Source organism: Notamacropus eugenii, chromosome 1 (assembly GCF_028372415.1).
Source record: "Notamacropus eugenii isolate mMacEug1 chromosome 1, mMacEug1.pri_v2, whole genome shotgun sequence".
Classification (NCBI taxonomy): Eukaryota; Metazoa; Chordata; class Mammalia; order Diprotodontia; family Macropodidae; genus Notamacropus; species Notamacropus eugenii.
Genome location: NC_092872.1, coordinates 521248418 through 521274980, shown reverse-complemented (window position 1 = coordinate 521274980; position 26563 = coordinate 521248418). Strand labels below are relative to the sequence as shown.

At 38.2% G+C, this 26563-nt stretch overlaps 1 protein-coding gene across 2 annotated transcripts; it reads right to left on the bottom strand.

Moving 5' to 3' along the window:
* Positions 1-2463: 2463 nt before the first annotated feature.
* Positions 2464-26181, bottom strand: YWHAB (tyrosine 3-monooxygenase/tryptophan 5-monooxygenase activation protein beta). Of its 2 annotated transcripts, XM_072633696.1 has the most exons (7): positions 23187-24111; positions 21868-21961; positions 12768-13070; positions 9806-9929; positions 6338-6501; positions 5286-5381; positions 2464-4407 (listed from the first exon to the last, which is right to left on the bottom strand). In XM_072633696.1, exons 2-7 carry the CDS (start codon positions 21913-21915, stop codon positions 4351-4353), a joined length of 792 nt encoding a protein of 263 aa, XP_072489797.1. In that variant the 5' UTR covers positions 21916-21961; positions 23187-24111; the 3' UTR covers positions 2464-4350. The 2 variants fall into 2 exon arrangements, with proteins under 2 accessions (XP_072489797.1, XP_072489798.1); XM_072633697.1 differs by lacking the exons at positions 21868-21961; positions 23187-24111 and adding an exon at positions 26044-26181.
* Positions 26182-26563: the final 382 nt, after the last annotated feature.

The window sequence follows — 26563 nt, the reverse complement described above, 5'->3', positions numbered from 1 at the left end:
CAAGTTCATGCACCCCCTATAATCTTAAGAACCCCAATTACAGGAGGGAGATTTCAGCTAGATTTTTGGCAGAGAAGTCTTGCTTCAACAAAAAGACAGATGAAAAGATGAGTTCCCTTCCCAACTTCTGGGTGGTGCCATGACCTTTAGAGGAAGACATAAAGCTCCCACCTTGACCTAGCACTTGCTTTGCAAGGTACATTCCTCATGACAAACCAGCTCTGTTCAAGGCATTACAAGTAGGTCCCTATTTTACAGATGAGAAAATTGAAGGTCAGTGACTTGGTTGCACAGTCAAATGAATACAGAGGATTACAATCCAGGTGTCCTGACTCAGCAGTCTTTCAACTTCATCTGGGTTTTGCCTGTTTTTTCTAAAAGTGCTAGGTTTAGGAGGGTGCAAACCTGTTAGAAAGGCTAAGGATTCCTTTGGGATGGTTCTTGCAGCCTTTGCTGCAGCAGATGTAAGCAATGTATGGCAGATTACTCCACTTGGCAAGGGGCTTGAACATCATTAATCGCTTTTTGGGTAGAGGAGGGTGTTAAAGCTAGAATACAATGCAGAATGTCGACAATTACCTCTCTAATCACTAATAGATTTTTTTTACTACTGTTTGGAAGGCCAAGAAGAAAATAAAAAATGAGGATAGGTTGTGTTCTAATGAAAAATTTATTTCTATTTGCAATACTAACAAAATATCAGAACTTCAGAAGAGGTGTTGGATCACCTTATCCAATCCATACTTAATTGAGGATTCACTGTTAACCTATCTTATGAGACTGGGCAGCTAAGTGGTGCAGTGGATAGAGCACCAATGCAGGAATCAGGAGGACCTGAGTTCAAATCTCACTTCAGACACTTGACACTCATTAGCTGTCACTTAACTCCAATTGCCTTATCCTGGGTTATCTCCAGTCATCCTGATGCATATCTGGTCACTGGATTCACATGGCTCTGGAGAAGCGAGGCTGGTGACCTGCCCAGCCCTCCTTCATTCAAAACAAAGTCAAGTGCAAGTCATGTCATTATTTCTCTGATGGCATGGTCTTCTTCAGCAGTGAAGGATGAACACACACGCACACAATCTTACAAGACCATTGGAAGTAATAAGTGAAATTGTAGATACCAATTTATAAATCTTAGAAAGTGCTACATAAATGCCAACTACTCTTACCTCTTAAAAGTGCTTCACACCGCCACACAAACCTCTCCAAGGCAGCCCATTCCACTTTGGGATAGCTAATCAGGAGAAAGCCTTCACTTGTATCACATCTACTGCAATACTCTTTCCTCTGGAGCCCTTCAGAAGAGACCAATGCTTCCCATAAGACAACCTTTCAAATAGTTATGAGATCTTTTTAAAAATCTAACCATCTCGAGTTTCAGGTGACCTTCCTCTCCCAGTGCACTCCCATTCAGGAATGGATTAGATAAGATGACCTCAGATATCTCATCTGAGCTTCTTTAACTATTGCAGGTAGGAAGCATAGGGTGAACTTTTCATTAGAGAATGGATCTTCATTTCTAATTTCTTTTCACACCTACTTGTCAGGACCCTCTGGGTTTATTCTAGTCTGTCAATGCCCTCCCTAAACTAAATACAAGAGTCGGGATAGGATCAGAGTAAGTGGAGTGGAAATACTATCGTTCCCACTCCTTCTGTACAACTTGTCCCTTACTAATGCATATTCAGTTCAGTATTAGTTCTGTGGTTACATCATACCGCTTATATAGTTTGCTGTCTAGAATACTTCACATTTTCCTAGCAATGTTCACTTTTTTCCCGATGACACAGTGAGGCAGGTATCCCCATGCAAGAGATAAGGAAAAGAGAAGTGAAGAAGGGAAATGGGTTGGACCAGATGAGTTCTGAAGTCTTTCAGGCCTTGAGGTTTTTTGTGTGCCTCTGGTCACAGGGCTAGTTAAGTGGCAGACACGTGTTATTCAAGTTCTCGATGTTTCTAGAGATGACTTCATACTGTTTTTCAGTTATAAAGGAATTTCCTAGGAATCACCTCGTATCTATAAAATTGGTAGTGCTATCCCTGTTTTACAGATGAGAAAACTGAGGCCCACAAAAGCAAAGTATCTGGTCAAAGGTCATACAGCTAATAAGTGGAAGCATTTGGGTCCCCTTTTCTTCATATGTAGGATGAGAGGGTTGGACAAGATGACTTCTAAGGTGCCTACCAGCTCATAATGAATCAATGAACACAACTGCCTAGTCCAGCCCATACCTAACTTCACCCTAGATGTCCTGACTCCCAGGAGTTAAGGGCTATATAAATGATAATGCCCATGTATAAGACTGCTCATTATGGATAAATGAAAAAGCCACCCATCAGTGGAAGAAAATAGGTTCTATGAAACCAAAGGCTGGGTATACAAAATAACCAGCTAATACCAGCAGAAGTACAGATCTCCACCAGGAAGAGAACGAAACAATTATTCACAGGCATGACTTAACTGATAAAATTTTTTATTTCACTTTTGAATTCTTTTACACTCTTCCTGATTATTCCATGTAAGGTGAAACTAGAACTGTTTAAAAGACAGACACAAATCTAGTACATCAATAACCAGGGATTTTGTTTGCTATACTATTTTCACAACCACATGTGTGCTACGCAATATACCCATCACAGAAGCAAACGTTAGGCAGAATACTGGTCAGTAAAAACAAAGCAAAAAAGAGCTACCAGATATACAGACAGGCTCGGTTCCACATTCACTACTGTGTTGATCAAGCGCCAAGGACTAACTGCACAATGGTTCAGCTAGGAGGGGAGTGTTTTTGTGGATTTTTCTTTTTTTTTCTTTTTTTTTAATCAGTGCATGAATTTTACTTGTTTTAGCAGACGGTGGACAAACAGATAGTATTGACAGCTCAGTGGAATGTTAAGGTGGCGAGACGGTGCTGTGAGACGATAGGCCTGGATGCTTGGAGTCCTTTCCTGTGCATGGTTCATGCAACATTCTGTAAATTACAGGGTCTCATTTGGGCACGCCTGATGTCAGGTACTAACAAGTGTGTTGGGGCTGCATTCCAGGAGGAAATAATGGGAACTGTTAACATACTGACTTAAGCCAGCTCTCAGGTATGACTCAAGAGCAGCATATACTCAAAGAACTGGAGGAAGACTGAATGGTGGCACCTGCAGTTCTGGCCTGTCCACAAGTCCTGGAAAACTCCCCTTCCCCCCTCCCCCCTCCCCTGCCCATATATTCACAAAAAGTGAAGCAAAAATATACAGAAGGACAGAATTCACAAAGAAAGAAGAGATAGGTAAGAGGAGGCTGAAGGAAAGAAATCTAGGAAAGAAAAAATTACACTAATAGGTAGAGAGGGCAGTGTGGAAAGAATGGCTCGAGACCGCATTTTGAATTCTAAACTGGGAATACCCTAAAGTTTTTTTGTTTTAAATTTTCCTAAAGAAAGGCAATCTTGTAAATACATTATTCCTAAAGGTAATATCCAGCAAACAGATAAGGCCATTCATAAAATATGCATCTTTTTTTGCTTCAGCTTACTTGTCACAATGAAAAGATGATTCCACTATTTAAGCATAAGTTGCAAATTGGTAACCTACTGCTGCAGGAAAGGGGTTTTGTTACATACTTGATAACTTCCAACTCAGAAATTCTGTGATTCTATGTTATATGTGCATTAGACCTTATTTAGTTTCAAAATCCAGGTGACCATCACAAAGGAATTTGGAAGGCAGGAATCCATCCACCCCAGAGGAGAAGGAAACTGTGACAGTGACTTTCACGAGTTCTGACTGTAAACAGCCCCAAATGATGAAGAATCAAGCCCAGAATAACAGGTGGAATCACTTTCAGTTGTCAATGAGCTGGAATATTACCAGATGGGTGTTTCATTCCTTGTCCCAGTGTCACAATATAATCTCTATAACTTTCTGTACAGCTTTACAACAGAATTGTATTTTGATTATTTGGATATCAGATTAAACTTTCAAAAAAGTTACACATAATTCAGGTCTACTTTTTTTTTCTACCAGTAAGAGAGTTCTGCTAAGTTACAAAACCCCATAATCACAGTGTTCAGTTTAAAAAAAAAAAAGAGAGGAAGAGAAAGAGAGAGAGAGAGAAAGAAAGAGAAAAACACTCAGTAATCCTGTCAATGTTAATCAGAATCAAACTCCAGAATGCCATCGTTATTTGTTTTACCAATCTCAGTTTTTGTTACAAACACCAACTGTTCACCCTACGGACTGTTTTTGCTATGCTGAGGTTGTGAAAAGTTGACGTACGATTCTTTGTCGCACAAAGGGATATATGTGTAGGGTACAGAGTGATATTGAACAGACAGTGAAGCATGATAGCCATTAGTTCTCTCCCTCGCCAGCATCCCCTTCGTCACCCTGGTTTTCTGATGTCCATAACTGTAAGAAGAAAAAAGAAAGCTGTTTGCACTCACTTATGCAATTAGCCTGCATTCATGGTTCTCTACAAGCTAGCTCCAACTTATTTTTCCTATCTTACCTTCTACTACCCCCACCGTCATACCCTACACAAATTATATTCTCTGGAATATGCCTTCATTCTTTCCTACTTCCACACCTTTCTGCTCATTCTATTCCCTCCACCCAGAACGTCCTTCCCTACTAATCTACTTGTTGATCTAAATCATTCTTTAAAACTCAAAGACCAATCCCTTCAAGTTTTTCCTTGATTCTTCTCCCCCTTCAACTGGAAATAATTTATCTGATTTGATCTTGTAGTATATTGTATATTTTATACTTCACTTACGCAACAGCCATACTCTTAATTTCTAATAAGTCTGTACATTTCTTTTTCCTCTACTAGACTGCAAACTGCTTGAAGGTGGGGAGCATGTCTTATTTATTTTTTATGTCATAAAAAGACATTTATTCCATATCACTTATTTATACCTTACATAACACCTGTCACAATATACTGAACACACAATGTTTTACAAATGTACTGCCATCCAAAGTACTGCCTATTCAACTGCAGGTAAGTGAAAAGATAAAGGTTTTGGAAATGTACAGAACTAGAAAACTTTATAAGGGGACTTGGGAGATAAATGAACATCTGCACAACCATTTGTTAAATGGTGTTACACAAAATGTCAACAGATCATGTGACCATAATGTGAATAATTATTTTTAGGATTCCAGCTCTAGAAAAAAATGATGATAAAGAAACTCATAGGAAGTGGCACCAAACAGAGTTATTTGGGGGTAAAGTGTTCGAAAGCACAGTACAGATGAGATAACCACAGAGCCGTAATACTTACAGTGAGATTGTCCCTGAGTAACTGCATGATCAGAGTACTATCTTTGTAAGATTCTTCATTCAGTGTATCCAGTTCAGCTATTGCTTCATCAAAGGCCTAAAACAAACTACAAACATTTAGCACAGAACTCCCTGGCACTCATTCCCTCAGTCATATTCATTTTTCTCCTTAGCCAAAACAGTAAAGAAAGTAGTCCTCCATTTTGTACTTTTAGATTCTGGCAACACAGTCAATGATTCTGCTTACTAACTATATTAGCAAATGTCACCTTATGCACATTTACAATCATCATTCCTCTAAAGATAAAAGACACCTCTAAACCACAAAGTTCCTAGATGAAGAACATTCCAAGAACCACCGCTTAACAATCACGTGTTTTCTGCTAGGTCCACTAGAATTCTGAGTTGTACAAAATGTTTTCTATTTATTTTATGATCTAATGCTCAAAGGCTTGGATAGAAAGTGTGATGAAATTAAAAATCTTTGAAGTGTTGAAGGGAGAGGGAACAGTAGTTATAAAACTACTACTCCTAAAACTAATTAACAAAACATTTTTCAAGACTCATTTTCATTCCAAGTTCCATTCATAAAAGTTTTAAAGTAGCAATGTATTTTTGGAAGAACATCTCAACTACATGGAAAGGGCAGTTAGGTTATTTAAAACAGAACGTGGGAGGTAACAAAGTGAGGATGCAAAAACTAATTAGACTAGCTTAATTTGACTTCAGTTCCCAGTATGATGAAGATCATGTCTTTAAACCCCAGTCCCAATAGCCAGGAGAGAAACAGCCAAGCTGCCCCACTTGAGCTTCTACCCCAAATAGTCCCAAATGACTACAGAAAACACTAAGATGAGAAAATCAAGAGAAGGGGATTCAGTAACAAATCTACAATACAAACATAACCCTAAGGCTGTGTACATTTCCTTTCCAAAGGACTGGTTCTCATGGAAGGGAATGTCAATGAAATAGCTCAAACAAGTTTCAGGTAGAAAAAATCATTATGAAACAATCTTTCCTCCCTTTCAGAAGACACAAAAAGGGTCCACTCACCGTTTTTGCCAGACTGCAAGCTTTCTCAGGTGAATTTAGTATCTCATAGTAAAAGACCGAGAAATTAAGAGCCAAGCCAAGTCGAATTGGGTGTGTGGGCTGCATTTCTTTCTTACTAATTTCAAATGCTTCCTGGTAAGCCTGTTGGGAGTTTGATACCGTGGCTAGAAAAGATTTAAAAAATAAAAACTTAAGCTATATCCACTCACATATTAAATGTATTTATAACTTAAGTTCTCACTTGGTCTGATAAAATTTTTTCAAAACTATTTTAGCCAAGTTGGTGGCATGTTTTCCTCCCAAGTGTAACTGTCCAGTGACATCCTGGTGCTGGTAGAACTGGTTATACTAGAAAGCCTAGGGCTCTCCCTGCTACACATCTGTTTCAAAAAGGACAGTTGAGTGTTGGTTCCCAATGAGCTAAGTTATACATTCAGGAGATATACTTTATGTCATTTTTGAAAGGCCAATCCAGAGAGGTCCAGAGAAGGACTCCTTGGCTTCCCAATAGCACAAAGCATGACCGAGGATCAACAACCAGAATAATCTACAGTTTTATTCCCTATAAGAAACCTAAAAAACAAACTAAAAGAAAAAAGCAAGTAAAGAGAAATCTTCAGCCAGCACAAGATCATCAATTCTGGGACTTTTTATGTTGGTTTGTTTTTGGGTTTTGTTTTTTTTTTTTCTGGAAAACGTCAATTAGCTTTTAACCTGAGATTCAAATTTGATAGCAATTTCAGTTAGCCTTAAACCCACTGAAATGAGTTTAGCAAAAAAATGAGGTGTTTTGGACTTTAGGGATACGTGGTCAAAAACACCCAACAGTCTACTGCATTTCCTCAGAGTGTCCAGAACAGTTAAAGGGTTCTTATGCTACCATTACTGCTGTTTCATAGTTAACAATGGTGGTGTTCTATCTGGCTAAGTACCTGAACTCATTCTGGACATAAGCATTTCAGTTCCTTAGAGAGCTTTCTCAGCTACTGGGGGGCTATGGGGTGACAGTCGAACAATCATTTCTGTCTTCCTGAGTATTTCTATATAAGGGATTCAAGAAAACTTAAATTGCAGTTTCTGCTTTGAGGTAATATTTTAAAAATAGAATCAAGCTTCCAAGGTCAGAGATGACTAATTTTTTGCTAAATGTTTTAAACATTTTCTGTCAAACTAGTAAATATTTTTTATGTTTGTAAGGCAATGAATGTCATGTTTTCCGAGCATAATCTGTGTACACATAAAGACAAATATTTAAACCTTGCAGTTTACTTCTGACACACAAAAAACACATGTATAAGCTACAGAAACTACAGTCAAACTTTTTGCTGGACTTTAGCAGGACCCAACTTAACATTAATCAACATTAATAAAAATAATAGCAGTTAATGGTTAGTATTTACATAGGACTTTAAGGCTTGCAAATCAATTTACAGGTTGTCATTTGAGCCTCATAACAATACCATGGGGTGTTGTCATTATCCCCATTTTACAGATTAGGAAACTAAAGCTGAGGAAGGTTAAATGACTTGCCCAGGGTCACATAGCTAATAAATGTTGGAGGCAGGTTCAAATTCAGGTCTTCTTGATTCCAACTCCAACATTATCCACTGTGCCAACATCACATCCTTCCCCAGGATACCATCACAGAACACAAATCCCACGATGTGGATCTCAATATCATTCTTGATAGCCCTTATAAGAGACTAATCATTTATATTAAGTATTAAGCTTAAAAATTTTGTTAATTGATTGAGGATGGCTTCTAATTTTTAAAAATATTCTGTGGACTGTATTTAAACATTTCAAATATGTTTCCTGATTCTGAGATGCTAAGTGGTATTGTACAATCACCACTCTACTGAATGAGTACAACAGTTCCATGAAACTGATCATGTATATACCCTTCATATGGCTTCAGGTGCTAGAATTAAAGAAAATTTATTATTATAAAAAAATCATTTTTGAAATTTGATGGATTATTGCTCACATCATGTACAGCAATGACAGAAGCAAATGAATTAACTTTAGCTAGCACGGAGTCTGACCTAGGTGAATGAGGTTATAGGATCACCAACAGTCAAAAACAGACTGGGTTAATATCTTAGCCATCACTGATGGTTTCAAGCTATCAAAAATACTCAAACTCCACTTTTAAAAAGAGATGCAATGAAATATTTAAGGGCAAGATTTTCTTAAATAAGTGTCACTAAATTAGATTTTAACTGCCGAAATTATGATTTATGAATGTAATAAAATACTACTCTGCTATAAGGAATTATTAAATGGATTGTTCCAGAGAAACCTGGGAAATTTTGTATGAAATGAAAAAGAGTAAAGTGGGCAGAACCAGGAGAACAATTATACAATAACAACACCGTAAAGACAAATAATTTTGAAAGATTTAAGAACTCTCATCAGCATAATGTTCAACCACAATTCCAATGGGCCAGAGAACTCATGATGGGGTATGCTTCAAAGAAGTAGAGAAGTGACAAATTTGATGAAGAATAAGACATACAATCTGGGACACAGCCAATGCAGGCATTTGTTTTGCTTGACTATGTATATTTATTGTAAGAATTTTGTGGTTTTTTTCTCCCAATGGGGAGAGAAAATAAGATTTAAGAAAATATAATTTTAAAAGATTTTAACCTTATTTATGTCATCAATGACTTTTTGTCATTTCTGAAAAATCAAGGAGACTAGCTTAACTCTCTTAGCAGATACTTCAATGTTTTGAGTAGTCTGACATTCAAGTTCATTTGAAATTCTATACACTGCAAAGTGTTAATGTCATAATAGCAGCTCACATTTTTAGACCTTTACAATTTACAAAGTGCTTGAATCAGTTAATAAACAAATATTATTAAGCATCTATTATATGCCAGGTGTTGTGCTAAACATAAGAATAACAAGGACAAAATTAAAACAATCTCTGCCCTCAATGGAACTTTCATTCTAACATTCCTCAAAATAACAATGGAAGATGGGTGTTGTAGTTTTAATCCCATTTTACAGTTAGGAAACAGAAACTTAGAAAATTTTGACTTGCCTAAGGTCAAATGACTAATAATGGCAGAGTAAGGTGTCTAAATTCTGGTCTCTCCTGACGCCAAATCCAGTATTTTCCCCATTAAACCACACTTTAATAAATTCTGTTTTTAAATCACATAAATTTCCCTTTGTATCTCTTCCCTTCTCCACTTCCAAAGAGTGATCCCTTATAACGAATTTAAAAAAATAGGACAAGAAAATAGATGAGCAAAATCAGGACTTTAATAAAGAAAAAAATCTAACAATGTGTTCCATATTCTACACCTAGGACTCCACCCCCCAAAATTCTGTAAACAAATACTTTCTCCTAAAATCAACATAATTCAAAGTAGTTCTCAAGAATTTATCTGATGAAGACCCTATATATTCAAAGTAGCTTCAATCTTGGTTATTTTTCTTTAAAACATCACTTACTTTGTTTATTGTCTCCAGATGCCACCTCAGAGAGATATCTGAAGTAATCACCTTTCATCTTTAAGTAGAAGACCTTACTTTCCGGTTGTGTGGCATTGAGAATAAGGTACTTATCCAAGAGCTCCTGAAAAGAGATTAAGGATGTGAAGTCTTATTGAGGTTATTTTAATATAGAGTTAGGATATTTTAAAATAATAAATCATGTTATAATCACCTTTGGTGACTTTTTTAAAAGATAATTTTTGGACAAAATATAGAATAGAGCACTATTAATCAGGAATACCACAGAGAGGATTCATTTACCAAGGAAGGGATTTAATGACCTAAAAAAGGATCTCTAAAAGTCCCTTCCAACTTTTGAGAGTCAATGAATCTTTTATCCCAGATCAAAACACAGCAAGAGTATAATTTACAAATTTCTTTCAAAATTTTCTTTGCTACATGAGGATTCCTTAAGGAATTCAAACTTTATAGAGAAGAATATTCCTTCTTGGAATATAAGTGCTAAAATACTCAAAATCAGAGCTGGGACTAGGGGCAGGTAAGGCAGGTGAATCTTCCTTGTACAAAGGAAGTACAAAACATCAAAAAAAATTCCATTCTTCTCAACCAAAAGGTGATTAGTTTATGACAAGTCAAGTAGTCTGTGCTATAATAAGGTCACAACACCTTCAATGAACATATGAACATATACACAGGGATGTGTGATTTCCAAAAGCAAGTAGCAGCGGAAGCTCACAACTTTCAAGCCTTGCTTGGGCAACACAAATACCTGATTCAGGATGTTCTGACATGATTCTTCTAGTCTTAAAGAGAAAAGGGGCAAAATGCAAAAGTTTAACAGTATTTTTAATGCCCCGTATTGAAAATTGCCTTTGTGACAGTTTTGTAGTTTCTCAAAAGGAAGCTGTTCTGGGCAAAGGTGTCACCAGGGTACAATAAATTGCAGCACTTCCCTGAGGTCCTGCCCTGTTCTTAAATGGACAGTAGGACAGGACCATCAAGGGAGGTAACAATTTCTTTTCCCCTTTAGGGCTGCCTGTAATGTTCATTTGAACCCAATTTCACCCTCACTTCATTCTTTACCAAACAAATAGGTGCAAGGAACCAAAATACAGACGAAACCAAAACAATTCCTGCTCTCAAGGAATTACACATATAAGTAAATCTAAGGTACTGTGAAAAAGGAAAAGAAAAACAGATTATGAAAGGCTTCATGTAGGAAGTCGCACCTGAGCTCAGCCTTGATTCTAAAAGACAGAGTTGGGAAAAGAGCACATCCCAAGCATGGAGGAAAGCCTGTGCAAAAGGCATTAAGATTGGAGACAGAATGCTAAGTTCAGCCAGCAGCCAAAAAGTTGGTTTGGCTGAACATAAAGCATGTAAAAAGGAGTAATAATTCTGGAAAAGTAGGTGGAAGCCAGACTATACCAGAACTCAAATGCCAAGCTGAAGTATCTGTTATTTTACCCCAGAGGGTACAGGAGGCCACTAAAGATTTTTCAAGAACGACATGGTCATTGTTTTAGCGATATTAATTTGGCAGTTGCATTAGTGGACTAGAAAGAAGACTAGGAGAAGAATAATAAATTAAAAGGCTACTGTAATACTCAAGGGAGGAGGTGATAAAGCCTTTAACTAGGGTGATGAAGAGATTAATATAAGGGACGTCATGGATATCAATCTGACAAGATCTGACAACTGAAAGGATACAGAGGACAAGGGAGAAAAGTGTAAAGTATCCTTCTAAAATTGGGAACCTGGAATTTTGGAAGGAGGGAAATGAACTCAACAGAAATGAGAGGCTTAGAGAGGTAAGTTTAGTGGTAAAAAACGGTGTGTTTTGGACATTCTGAATTTGGGATACCATGAGATATTCCAGTGTAGGTGCCCAGCAGGCAGTGAATGATGTATGTATGACTGTAGTTCAGGAAATAGATTAGAGCTATGTATATAGGTTTGGAAGCCACCTTCATAGAGATGAGCAATGAACCTATGCTAAGACTTAGCACCCTTATAAAACTGTTCTCACTGGATATGTGGGGCAATATTTGCTTCAGGTCTTATGCTTCTGCCAAAGACAGCGCTGCCTGTAAGTAAAGAGTACTTTAATAGCTATCACATGTTTTATACATATATGTATATATAATATGTATTATATATATGTATATATAATAAGTTATTATACATTCTCCTACTAAACCATAAGCACTATGAGGGCAGAGAAAATGTCATATTCATCTATCTCCTTTAGAGACTAGCACAGTACTTTTTGCACAGTAGGTATTTAACAAAATATTGAACAGATGCTCAAGATAGCAGACATAGATAACCTCATGGGTAGCCAATTTCTCACATCAATTTCATCTGGCTTTGGAATGCTTTTTTGCATTTCAGTTTCTCACTCCATGATGGGGGATAACATTAGCAGTCTAATGGTAAGCATACTGCTTATTATTTTTTCTCTCCTCTTGTCTTGTCTATTTAGCTTAACTCTTCACTGGGGAGGAAGAGACGATAATGAAAGGCTGCTTTTTCAGATAGATAAGCCTAAGATAGGAAGGAAAAAGAGATCCTCAAGTGCAAAATCAAACGTATCCTATAAAGTAAACATAAGGAGGGGAAGGGGGGAGAGAAGACAAGGTTCCAAACTTGGTTGCAAATGCTTCCATAGGTTTCTAATATTATCAGAAGCTTAAACCTAATTAGAAACTAGATTACCAGTGGAAACAATATGATGTAACTGAAATAACAAAGGACTAAGAATTAGAAGATGTGGGTTCAATTTCCAGCTTGGGTATTTACTAGCTATCTGATTGTGGGTATTAATCCTTAAAAGCTGTTTCCTCCTTTGTAAAATGGAACAGTAAATCCTGTACTAGCTACCCCAGTTTTGTTGTGAGATAATGCACTCTATAAACTTTTATTTTCTATGTAGATGTTAAAGCAGTATTACTATTACCAGAACGTCATTACAGATATCCTGCAATTCCGCTTCGATTTTCTCACGGTACTCTCTGCCCATCTGCTGCTTCTTCTCACTCCTCTCTGTCTTCTGCTCAATGCTAGAGATCACTCGCCAGGAAGAACGTCGGGCACCCACCACATTCTTGTAGGCTACTGAGAGAAGGTTCCTTTCTTCATTGGACAGTTCATGTCCTTGCTCAGTGACTGCCTTCATGGCAGCAGCCATGTCATCATAACGTTCAGCCTGCTCAGCAAGTTTCGCTTTCTGCACAAGCTCACTTTTATCCATGGTCATTCCCTAAAGTAAAAAGATAGAAGAATAAATGTTAGATGGCCAGACACCACAGGGAACAAACACCTCTTGGCTAACCGATTTCACAGAATGTTGGAGCTAGAAGGGACTTTGATATGTAGAATACAGACCATTAGAGCTGGAAACCTCAGACACAGAATTGTAACACTAGATGAAAATTTGGAATAAAATCTTGGAGCTCAAAGGAACTTCAGAGATTTAGTTGAACCTGTTACATTTTACAGAGGAAGGCAATGAAGTTAACATGGCCCAAGGTCACACACAAAAGTCAATGGCAAAGCCAGGATCAGAAACCAAGGATCTTTCACACAAACTTTCTCAGATAATGACAAAAGCAAGACAACAGAGCTATCCAAATATGCATTTCTTTGGAAACTGACCAAATGACACAAGATCTGTTCAACTTGACCATTTAGCAATGCCTGTATCCTTTTGTTCCCTGATAACTTTAGAGAGAAGACTGAATTTGATCAAAGCTCATACAAAGCAAAGGCTATGAACATAAACCTAAATGGATTTATTACACTTAGATTTATGGTTCAGTCTGACTAGAAACAAGCACTAAACATAAAAAATCAAAAATTAAATACTTCCTACCTCTTAGGGAACTTACATTCTATTGGTCTACAAAGTAGTTTCTCCACAATCACTGGCCGAGGCAGATTACACAAACATTCAAGACCAATCTTTTATAGATAAGAAAGTGAAGTGCATGGTGTAAATGATTTATCTGGTCAAAAAATGAGGAGCGAAGCCAAGACTCTAAAATAGGTCTTCTGACTCCCATGTCTTGTGGTCTTCTCAATACACAAAGTTGTTTTGCCAGTTTTACATAAAGTATAATATCTCCACATCAACTATAGAATGTGATTTCCCTAAGAGCAGGCACTATTATTCCCTCTTTTGGTTTCTCTGGTACTTAGCACAGTACTTAGTACATAGTTTTAAGTATATATCATCATAATAATGGAGTATATATCATAATATGACTAATGTTTACATCTAATCAATCCATTGGTAGTAGGTCTACTTGATTTGATAATTTTTTTTTATGACTTCAAAGGCTTGGAGTTAGAAAAGATCTAAGTTTGAATCTTGCCTCTAATAACTATGAGTTGTGTGACTATAGAAAAACCACAATCTCTCTGAGTTCAATTCCTCATCTGTAAAATGGGGCTAATATCTTACAGGAATGGCTTAAGAACCAAAAGACAATATATAAAACACTCTGTAAGACTTAGAATGATATACAAATGTCAGCTTTTAAAAAAATTCTTATTTCTTACCCTAGTAGAAAGCATTCTGTATATACTACCAGTCTGTGCTACTATTAAGTGAACCAAACAATGTTTATTTCCAGCATGAAGATCATTCAGTTAAAGGAAGCTGTAAGCCTGGATCTCAAACCAAACAAGTAGAGATATATCAGATTTTTTGGTTTTGTTTTTTTAAAATCTGTTTCTCACTTCTGTTTCCCTCCCTCTCATCATGTCCCCTCAATAGGGCATATCAAAGTTTGCCAGTCAGAGTTAGGGATAAAACCCTAGGTAAAATGTCAAATAAGACTGGATGCCATAAGTCAGACAGAGAAGGAAATGTGTTGACATCATCTAGTCCAAGGATCTCAAAGTGTGGTCCAGATACCCTCTGAGGGTCTCTGATATCCTTTCAGGAGGTCAGCAAGATTAAAGCTGTTTTCATGATAATGTTAAGATGTTCTACTTTCTAATATGATAAATAATGGTAGCTATAACTTACATAAACATAAGTTCTCTGGAGTTCTCAATTACTTTTAAGAATAATTTTTAAGAGGGAGTCTTAGGACCAAAAAGTTTGAGAACTGTTGATCTGAGAACTGTCATTTTATTTTTTAAAGCTTTTTAAAAAATATCAATCATAACCACTTAACTGCCAACCCATTGGCAGTTCAATTGCCCACTGAACCCTCCCTCAATAGAAAGAAAAGTATTTAAGTTAAACCAACAAATACAGAAGCTATATCTGTCAGTGTATTTCACATTTTTTATGCACAGAATGCCCTTCCCCCTATGCCATGCACATTTTTACTAAGACAGAAGTGAGATTGATTATTACAAATAACCTGCCTTTTAGGGTTGTCTTCATTTACATTACTGCTGTCATTGTGTATTCTGTTCTAGTTCTCATTTCATCCAATGATTTATATCAGCTTTCTCATGTTTTTCTGCATTTCTCACGTTCATCACTGGGGTAATAATATTTCCTTACATTGAATGCCCCCAAATACATGGGCACTCACTTTAAATCCAGGATCCTTTTATCTACCACAACAAATTCTATCACAAATATTTTGGTAAAATGGACATTTAAAAACAGTGATCCCATTTTATAGGTCATAGAAAAGTAAAGTGACTTGTCCAGGGTAATACAGCTTTGGAAACACCCCGAAATAAGAATCTAGAAATACTATAGTTTTGACTACCTCCCAAGTTTCTAACAATTCAACATCCATTCTCACTGGAATCTTGAAAAATTTGTATGACTTTGCCCAGGACCCAAGGTGTCTATCACAGCACTCATGGCGACAATATGGGAGAAAGAAATTATAGCGTTTTGAGCTACTTTTTTCTGAGAATGAAGGGCAATGTGATTGCCTCAGTGTCCAGAACTCCTGCAGAGGAAAATCCCTTCTACTAAAACAGACAGTAACTGGTCTGCACTTTATGATTTTATAAAGTTGTCTGGAGCACTAAGAAGTTCAAAGACTTATCCAGGATCACAGAGTCAACATGTAACAAAAAACAGGCTTAATTCCTGGGGAAAAAAATGGATTCAAATCAGGTGCCCATCAAATCTAACCCAGGGACAAATCTTATTCTATTTGGTCCCAGTACACAGAACTAGGATGAATTGGAACAAGTTGTTAAGGCAAATTTAGACTAGATGTCAGGAAAAACATCATAGGAATTAAGAGTTGTCCAAATGATAGGCTGCCTAAAAAGGAGGTAGATTCCCCCTCACTTATTATCTTCAAGCAGAGGTTAAATGTATGTTATTTACAATGGAGATTTCTTTTCAGGTATAGGTTGGACTCGAATAGCAGCTGGGGTCCCTTTTAAATCTCAAATTCTCCATGTAGTTTTATCTTCTTGACTCCAAGGCCAACACTCAATCCACCAAGTCACATTGCTTCGCAACTTAGAAAAAGTGGAGGCTACTACTAATTGAAGAAATTTCAAACGGAAAGAACCAAACTATGCCAGTCATACCAAGCACAACTCATTTCTTTCAAAAACAAAAACTCAATGTACCTATTCTTCAAAAATGTATTATTATGCCCTTTCCATACTCATGTATTCACCTTGTATCTCAATTTTCTTATAAAGCTCCACTACATATTTCATCGTCTTCCATCACTCTCCAAAACATTTTCTCCTAATGCTTCCTCAGAGTTCTATGAACATGCCAAGCTCATATCAACTTCCATTCCTTCTCTCATATTTTCCTTACATGGAAACCCCTGTCCCCATTTCAATTCAATGAATATTTACTATGTGGAAAGAATTATATCTATACTAAAACCAAGCTTAAATTTCACTGTCTACAAGGTACTTTTTCTGATATTTCTTCATTTCTTCCATATCACTCTGCAATCAATGCTGGACACACAGTAGCTACTCAGTTTATCAAATAATCTTGTCTCACATCATAGAGACCATCAGTAACGCACAGAAAGAATGCAGGTTAACTAATGTTCTATTCTTCTGCTGCCTAAGACAACAACAAAAATCAAGTTTGGACCTACTGGTAAAAGAAATAGCTTACCTGAATCTGATAGAAAACCTTAATATACGATACCACCACTCTGACATAAATAACCTGAACTGACAGTCCTCTCCAAAATGGATGCACATGTTGGTTATTATCTGTAACTAAGTCCTGTTTATCTGTTAAAAATGGTTAATAACCAAGGCCTTGTTCCCTCCTGGGGCATTGACCCAAAGATGCCAATAAAAAAATCACCAACAGGGGAGCCTTAATTTGCTTCCTAGAAAACTTTAAAAGGCTCAAGCCTAGTCACTCGGTACTTGTTACTACAAGAAACTATTCTACTGAAATGTTGCTACAGAAAGTCCTGATTGCAATGATGTCCTGTATCAATACAGTAAGATTTCCTTGAAATACAAAGGGGATCTATCTTTTGGACAACTCTAATTCCTAGGATATTTTTCCTGACATCTAGCCTAAATTTGCCTCTTTGAAACTTTTACCCATTCATCCTAGTTCTGCCTACTGTGACCCCTTTAAAATGGATTCTAGTTCAAAGGATAGAGCAAATGTGCCCCTAAGTTAAATTTCTCCTTTTCCCAACCCTTCACCAGTGTTTTTCTGGTGAGATACAGAATTCTGAACAATAAAATTATATCACATTCAATCTATTTTTCAAGTGGCCAAAAGAACAGTCAACACAGGATGAATGTGAATTGACCTCATCTATAGCTAATACATTCAGGGGAGAGTAAAAGATACCTGAGATTAACCTGAAAAAGCTTCATCATACAAGAGATAAATCTTGGCAGAGGTCTACAGGATAGAGTGTTATAGTTTGGAAGAGTTGAGGTACAGAAAGATCCAAGCAGGGACCATTTCTAAGAGGCAGGAAAAAAGGAATTATGTATTCATATCAGTCATCCATTATCCAAGCACAGATCCAATAAACATCAGAATTGATGAACTTGTGTTTGACCTTTTCCATCCCTATCCAAATAATTAATACACTGGCTCATCCCACTTGAACCCCTCCTCTTCCCCCCACCCCTAGTCTTGACTGTCAAGTTTATGGTCTTTTTGCTGTTCAGTCAGTTAAATGACTGAGGTATAATAATAATTTAGCAACTTATATCTGTACAATGTTTTATAATAAGCAAGAGAACAGAATTAAGGGAACACAATCAGAAAACAAAAAAAGAGAAGTAAGGCTAAAGGACTGAGAGGAAGAGACAGGAAAGCAAAATTGGTGGCAAATTTAAAATCTCTCATGATCAAGAGGTCAATCTGGTGAAAGACAACTGGCAGTAAAATGAGTTAAAATGATCAAATAATATTCTTATTATGTACTGTCCTCAATTATCCACAGTGTTCTAAAGTAAAGATTACAGAGTTGAAATTCAAGACATTGAGGAAAAACTGATGCCATGCTACTGCAAAGGGTACACGAAAGTCACAAGAACCAGGTGGTTTATCTCATCTGATCCTCACAGTGTCTCTGGGAGGCAGGTGTTATTACCACCATTTTACAGATGAGAAGACTAAGAAAGATAGAGCTTAGGTCTATAGGGTCGTAAGTCTCATGGGTCACACAGCTAAGAATCTCAGGCTAGATCTGAACTCAAATCTCCCCCATTCTAAATCCAGCAGGTCCTATCCACTGTGCCAACTAGCTACCTGAATGGTTTATGAGGGGTTGATATGTCAACAAAATGAGTAATTAAGCAAAGAATGTATTCAAATTTTTCTATAAATCATCAGACATGATAATATAATATATACATGTGATAGAGATATATGCTAGCATATGTATTGTTATCTAATCTAATAATGTAATGTATACATTGACAGAAATGTCAAATGTGCAGCCTACAACACTCCCCAATATAGCCGCAACCAGATTAAAATGTAATTGGAAAATATTTAACAACGTAAGTAAAAATACAATAAAACATAGATAATATTAAATAAAAAAAAAAAGAACCAGATGGTTTGTGGGTGTTAGCCAGAAAAAGTTGAAGAGTTTCTGGCTCTTCTGTGTGCTGCTAGGAGAAAATCACTCACTTCAAACACCCACTCTAAGAATGTCTGTGTTCCTTTCTACACATAAAATTAAGAAGCTAATAATGACTATTATTCCATTCAAATTTTTAAAACATTATTAGAAACAGAAGTTAGTCATCTAAAACACGAAGTTCCTACTACTGTGGATTTCTCTAACTACCACACAATGAACACTGAGAATCTGGGAAGTTCTCAGCAGGGAAGAGGCTATCTTCTAACACTTGCCCATGTTCTACTGGGTTATAAATATCATTATTAATGTGTGTTCAGTTGAAAAAATTAACTTAAAAAAAAATAGGGGTTTAAATGATTTGCCCATGGTCAGAGTGAGTCACTGGCAGAAATGACAATAAAGTGCATGTCTTTTGGCATTAAATGCTCTATCCATTAAGACTACATGCTGTTTTTAAAAACACCATCTGCTGACTAAGAGAATAATTTCAGTCATATATTTAAATATATTAGTCCTACAAATAGGTGCAAAGAGTATGAGGCATACAAAAACATATGACAGACTGTTAGAAATGCTTTGACCCAAACTCATACATGTCTGCCCAACATCAGAATATAATAGGCTAAAAATGATTCAGCAAATACATATTAGTACCTTCTACATGTAAGGCAATGTGCTAGGCACTAGGAATACAGACAAAAGCAAAAAAGTCCCTGACCTCAAGGAACTTGCATTGTACTGAGAAAACAGAACATATATACAGGTAAGGACAAGGAAAACTGAGGAGACAGAGGATACTAACCGGGGAGAAGAGGGTTAGGGAAGGTTTTATGGACCTCCATATCTGAAACCTGCCTTGAAAGCTAAGGATTCTAAGAGGTAGAGGTGAGAAAGGATGGCATTCCAGGAATGGGAGATAATCTATGTAAACATATGGAAATAGGAGGTAGAAAACTGAATTCTGGAAACTGCTGATAAAGCTGGTTTAGCAAAAATGCATAGCAGGCAAAATTTGGAAATATAGGTTGGATTCAGACTGTGCAAAGTGTTAAATGGTAGGCTGAAAAGTTTGCATTTTATCCAGGAAATAGGGAGCCAAGAAAGATCTGTGAGCAAAAGAATACAGCAGTCACACCTATATCTTAGTAATACTAACTTAGCAACTCTGCAGAAGATTAATTAGAAGACTGAAAGGAGTAAAGCCAATTACAAGACAATAATGTGAAAAGTGATAGTGATCTCAATAGTGAAGCAACCATGTGAAAAGAGAGAAGGGAGTGTGTGTGAGATTTTGCGGTGGCAGAAATGAAAAGCCTTAGCATCTGAAAAAGGAGAGTGGGCTGCAAACAAAATTGTGACCAAAAGGATGACGGCAATACCAACAGAAATGGGAGAATTTACAAGACAATCAAGTTTGGTTAAGAGATGATAAGTAGTTCTGTTTTAAGTTTGAGATGCCAAAGGAACATCTGATGTCCAGCAAACAAGTGACAAAAGACAAGTAAGGTTAGGAGTCATATGTGTGCAGATAATTGAACCCATGGAAATCGATGAGACTCTTGAAAGAAAGGAGAGTCCAAGACAGGGTCTTGAAATACACCCATACTTAAGTGGGAAATGGATAATAATCCATCCAAAAATAATGGATAATAAAATGGATAAAACAAACCCCCCAAAAACGGGACAGCAAGGCCATAGAAGGCAATAGAAGAATGAATATCTAGGGGGCAATATAGATGGCTAACATTTATATGGCATTTTAAAGATTACAAAGACCTTTACCCACATTTTCTCATCTCTTCCTCCTAACTCGGTGAGGTAGGTATTACAGGTGTGATTACTCTCATTTAACAGATAAAGAAACTGATATCCAAAGAGATTAAAAGACTTGCCCATCATCATCCATGAACACACAGGTAATTAATTAATGTTGACTCTTTCTACCATACTAAGCTACCTCTAAGGGTAATTTCTGTCTTTCTCTGTGTCTCTCATCAAATTCACATGCATGCACACACCTAGTTTCTGTGTTTATGAAAATCTAAAAAGCAAAGACAGAAATGGCACTTTGACTTTCTTGAGACCCATTCCTATCGTATTTCAGATCCAACTTTTTGAGATTTTCAAATACAGACCTACTCTCTTGCACATCAACGTGCAATTTGTTTGCATTTATTACCCACACGTGGACCCTACTGTTAACTTTTCATGACAAAGATTTAATCCCTAAAGCAAACAAGCGTACCCAAATAGACTGCATGACCATGAAACCCTCCAGAGACTGCATCTGTAATCAGTTCTAGAGTTTGATCATTGTTATAAATGAAATACTATTTGTCAGATGGATCAGTTATCAATGGCTATGTCACAGATCCAATTCAATCCAACTAGCATTTATTAAGCATCTTGGTGCAAAGCATTAAGCCAGGTATTGGATGTACAAAGAAAAAGAAAAAACAGTCTCAGCTCTCAAGAAGCTTAGATTCTGATTCAAAAAGAGTTTCAAAGTGTCCTCAAAAATGTTACTGATATCTATTCTTCTTTGTCCAACCTCATTTTAAAGACAGCTAAAGAGAAGCCCAAGAGAAAGGAAATGAATTGCCTAAAGTCTAATAAGTAGTACAGTCAAGACTAGGAATTGGGCCTACTGACCCCCAGTTGAAGTCTATTTCCATGACACAAGGCTGCCTCCTACAGAAAAAAGGCAAAGGCAGTTCTTAACATTAAAATGAAAATTGAGAATATAATAAAGGAACAAATACTATAGTTAAAACAGTTTAAAGCAACCCATCTGGGGGCAAACTCTAATACCTGATAGTATTCATACCTGCTTTACAGTTGCTTTTGAATAACTTTAGCAGGTCAAGACATTTCAGAAATAGCTTTCCCTGTGGAAACTTGGTGGGAGGGGAAAAAAACACAAAATAAACTAATTAACTAGCACAGGTTAAAAAAAACTTACATTATATATAGAAAACTGGCAAGATAAAAAAAAAAAACTAAGCCATCTTCACTGACCTGCAGTCTGCTTGGAATGACTTGTTCTCTGGATGCTAAATAGGTCATTGATCCTTTTCATCTCTTTCCAAGTATTAGAACTAGATATATGTGTCTACATTAAAAGACATTTTAGGAGAAAAAGCTGTGAGATTATTGGTTTTTAACATAAAAAGTCACTAAGGGGACAAGCAGGAAAAGTGGACTAAGGTACTAAGTATTTCCCTTAGAAAGTTCAGTCACAAATAAAGGGAATAATCATTTACAATCAAGTTGGCAAAGATTATTTATTTCCCATTATAGGTCGTCACATATATCACAGATGATATAAGACCAAAAAATCATTTTAGGTTCAATTATTAGATTGCCAAAAACATGGCTAGATTTTCCTGGTCTCTCTGGTATGGTAGGAAGAGCACTGTGTCTTGGGATTTAGAAGATCCACGTTAAAGTTCTGGCTCTACTTATTAACTATGTAATCTAGAATAAATAAATAATCTAGAATAAATAAATCCCTTACCAACTAGGCAACTAGGTGGTGAGGTAAAGAAAGTACTGGAGTTAGTAGTCAGAGTTAGCAAGAACTGAATTCAAGTATAATCTCAGAAACTTGCTAGCTCTGGGACCCTGGGTAAGTTGCTTAACTTTTTTCTGCCTCAGTTTCCTCAACTATAGAATAGGGGTCATAACACCACTTACTTCATTAGGTTGTAGTTTGAGGATCAAATGAGATATTTATAAGGTACTTAGCACAGTGCATGAAACACAGTGGACAATCAGTAAGCACTTGTTCCCACTCCATCACTACCTCCATCTCTGGTTGTTAGGACTAAATGATAATGGATGAAAAGAGCTTTAAGGGTTATTCAAATGTCAATTAATTCTCTGAACATAATATACTGCTCAAGACTTTGTAGTATAGGGAAGGATGTTAGAATGGAAGTCAGGAATACTGGTTCTTTTACTATGCAAGTCACTACCTCACTGGGACTCAGATCCTCCTTTTTGAGCAGAGGACATGACCTGATGATCTTTAAGATGTCTTCCAACTCTGATATTCTGTGATTTTATGGCATGTTACAAGGATCACTGTTTCTCTGAGGAAGGTAGGGGGATAAGAAACTATATCCTTCCTTAGGTAAACAAGTTAATCATTTAGTCTAAGTGAGTTTGTTACAAAGCTGAGTACATCTTATAACTCAGTGCTCTTAATCCAATGTACTTTCCACTAGATGACAACGCTTATTAGGGTATCTACTCCAATAGAAACATTTGTAAGAAATTTAACCTGAGAAAAAATATTAAGCTAGTACAGAAAAACTGATGCTAAGAGTCCATACCTTCAAAATCCAATTGAAAAGAACCTAGGATTTCTGGGGCTGCGAAAATAAACTATTAGATTCTGATAAGCCTAAAAATAACCAACAAATTTCTTGCTGCTTTACTATGTATAATATGGTGCAAAAAAAGAAAATTACAGTGTTGGAAAACTGACTATTAGTAGATGCTGCCCCAAACCCCACTACTAGTACACACCAGAACCCTTCACAAATCCCTTTGAAAGACAGTCCATATGTACCCCACAGATTTTGTCTTCATAATCAATTTCTTGCTTAAACACAATTCTGTATTTTAACACAGCACAAGAAGAACACACTAAGGATCGAAAGCATTTGCTGTTCATTGTGAAGGGCTATACAACGTGTTGAGCTATATTGCTTATTCAGATGGTTTCTTTTCTTATTTAATGAAAAGTGAGTGACTGGACAAGTATAATTTCCTGATCCCAGGAAATGATTGATCATGAAGATGTTATTTTCAGTACCACTTATGACATGATGTATGCCAAAAAGTAAAGTGATATTCCAAATATTCTGTCCTTTTACAGAACAGCAGTTTTTTTAAAAAAATCCTACAAGCAGGAAAAAAATGCTATTCTTATGTCTAATTACTTTATTTGACCATATGACTTGTTCACTAAATTGAAGATCCAAAAATGATTTCCCTCCAATTAGTTAATGTCTATAATAATAAGGGTTTAGTTCAAACTTGAGATTTTTTAGTCTAGACTTGTGATTTCACTGTGTAGGGAACTCCTAGGGAAGAAACTCTCAACCAATGCTAATGATCAGCAATTATTCAACAACTTTTGGCCTTAGAGAACCATGTGGGGCAACAAAAATTTTAAGTAACTTGCTCCGGATCACACGACTAATATCAGAGGCTGGACTTGAACCCAGGTCTTCCAGACTCAACGGTCAGTCCCTGTTTCAAGAGAGAAAGGTATTACAAGCAGAAGAAACATCTGTATTAATACACAAAAAGTACCTGAATTTCCTGATTGTACTACTATGAAAGCAACATGTTTACAACTGGGCTGGATCACAGCTGAAGGCATCTGATATGCAACCTCCATTTTTTGCTGCAAGTGACCTGAGCTCTGGATCTCTATTAGCCTGTCTACTCAGGAATTTACCCAGTCAGCTCTGTTGTTCCACCTGATCTACAATGTTCTAGTTCTAAAATGGTATCAGTATCCATAACTACTGTATGATGGCCCAATTTTAACCATAACTCGAAGAATTACATTTGCCCATATGAATACCTAATTGTGACTAAGGACCATTAAGGCTTAATGTGTGGTCTAGGTCAAATCACACTTCTTATGAATTCTTTTTTTTTTTTTTAAATGGGTTAATAGTGTCTAATCTCACCAGGTGAGCTGACAATTGGAATCCAGTGGTAGTGAATTGGCCTTTTGAGTTTGGAGGTCAGACTTCATGCCCTAGATTAAAACAGCCCAATAAAAATTCATATGGTTTTATTCTCAGCTTTTCCTGTGCTACCCTCAGCAGGAATTCAAGAAAAATGAGAAGACCTGGAAGAAATCTTCCAGCCAACAGTGAGGTACACATACAGGGAGGAGTCTGTAGCATATAGCACAAGGCCAAAATTCGGACAGACTGAAAGTAAAAATCTAACTTCCAAGCTCCCAGGTTGCCATGTATTCATGTCTATGTAAATGGTTTTTCATCGTTCCATAGATTTACATGCGTGACCTTTCGGCTTTTTCTCAGCCTTTCCAGATTCACAAAATCTGGCCAAATCCCATCCACCCACACAGGGCAAGTAAAACCTGAGCCTGATACTATCTATTCCTAACAAAGAGAATGCGATTAGGGCAGGAGGAGGAGTGTAGGATTTTTACAGGTAGGCAGACAACCTTACTAATTTGGCCACCACAAACCATTACATATTAAGATTCCATTTGCCACAGGCAGTGCCTTTCTGGGGGGTGAGGGGAGGAGGGGAAGCTATCCCCGTCACTCACTCTCATCCATTCCACAAATCCCAACCCCAAAACGTGACTGGGCCCTGAAGGTAAGTGCCTGCCGGGCAGAACTAAAAACAAACAAAAACCCCCTAGCTATTAAATTAGTATTCCCCAGGGGAAAATGTCCCATTTTCTGGTCTCTGTTTTTTACTGGAAACACGTTTGTCTCAATCTGCGTAAAGATCTGCATTTTCTTAATTCCAGCCGTAATTCCGGGCTTGCCCGACACCCAGTGCACTGGCAGAACCCCGTAACCACCGAACGGTGAAATGGCTTTACTGCAAAGCGGAGGGTGGGGGCTCATTTCCGTCTGCGCTTCCCAAGGTTAAACCCCTTACTCACCCACAGTGGGCCAAGCCAGAAGCTGAGGACGGAGAAAACACCCGTGTTTTATTAAACAATTTGATTTATTTCGATGCAGAAAACGCGGGGCTCAGGCAACAAGCTGCAAGCAGCCTGACCTCGGGGCCCAGCTGGTCCCTGGGTACCACGCCAGGTTCGAAAGGGGATGGCCGGGGCAGGAGGCCAGGGTGGGGGCAGATGCAGGCTGGATTCCGGGCCACTCGGAAAAGGAAAAGACGAACGGACGCACGGATGGGTGGCCACACGGGACAAGGGGACCAGGCGTGGGCCCCCAAGGAGAAGAGGAGGGGAGCAGAGGGCGGCCCCGGCGAGAGGCGCGGGCCCAGGCCGGAAACAGGGAGGGGCCGGGCCGGGGTACGGCAGGGGCGAGGGAATCGGATCCAGCCGAGGGCAGGACTGGACGCCAGGCCCCCGATGACCCCGCTTGTCCGCCCGCCCGCGGGGGCCCGGCCGCCCCGAGGGGAGTCTCGGGTTGGGCCCCCCGGGGGCCCCGCACTCACCGTGCAGCGGGCAGCGAGCGACAACACACCTCCCGGCAAGGCTTCGAGCGCGGCAGCTGCTTCCTCCCCAAACCTCTCAAGTACCTACGGCGGCAGCGGCGGCGGTTCCCCCGGGGTGCGGCAACGGCAACGGCGGCGGCGGCGGCGGCTCCACTTCCGCTCCGAGCGCCGCTTCCGCTCCGACGGAAGCTTTGCCCCGCCTCCTCCCCCCCCCGCTCCCTCCTCATTGGGCACCCGAAAACGAGAGCGGCGCGCGGGGGCGCCCAGCCCTGAGTGCAGGGGCGCTCTGGGAAGACAGAGAAAGAGGAGGCGAAGGGGGTTGGGGGAAGAAAGACATACGGAAATGGGGTGAGGGCACCAAGAATTGGGGAATAGGCCGAAGGGTATGAGATGGAGGGAGGGTGCCATCGCTGTGGCAGCTGTAGCTCACAAGGAGCTGGGAAAGCTTTTCCCCGAGGTCTGCGCTGCTGCTCCCAGGTGGATTTGGAGCAGAAAATGTCCTACACAAGGGACCCAGAAT

Bases quoted from the DNA above. Each gene is read 5' to 3' on its own strand.
- YWHAB (XM_072633696.1), bottom strand. From the start codon at position 21,915: ATGACCTATTTAGCATCCAGAGAACAAGTCATTCCAAGCAGACTGCAG. The intron at 9,930-12,767 runs GTAATAGTAATA...ATCTCTTTTCAG, and splicing joins ATATCTGTAATGACGTTCTG to GAGCTCTTGGATAAGTACCT. The intron at 6,502-9,805 runs GTAAGTGATGTT...AATCTTTTCTAG, and splicing joins ATCTGGAGACAATAAACAAA to CCACGGTATCAAACTCCCAA.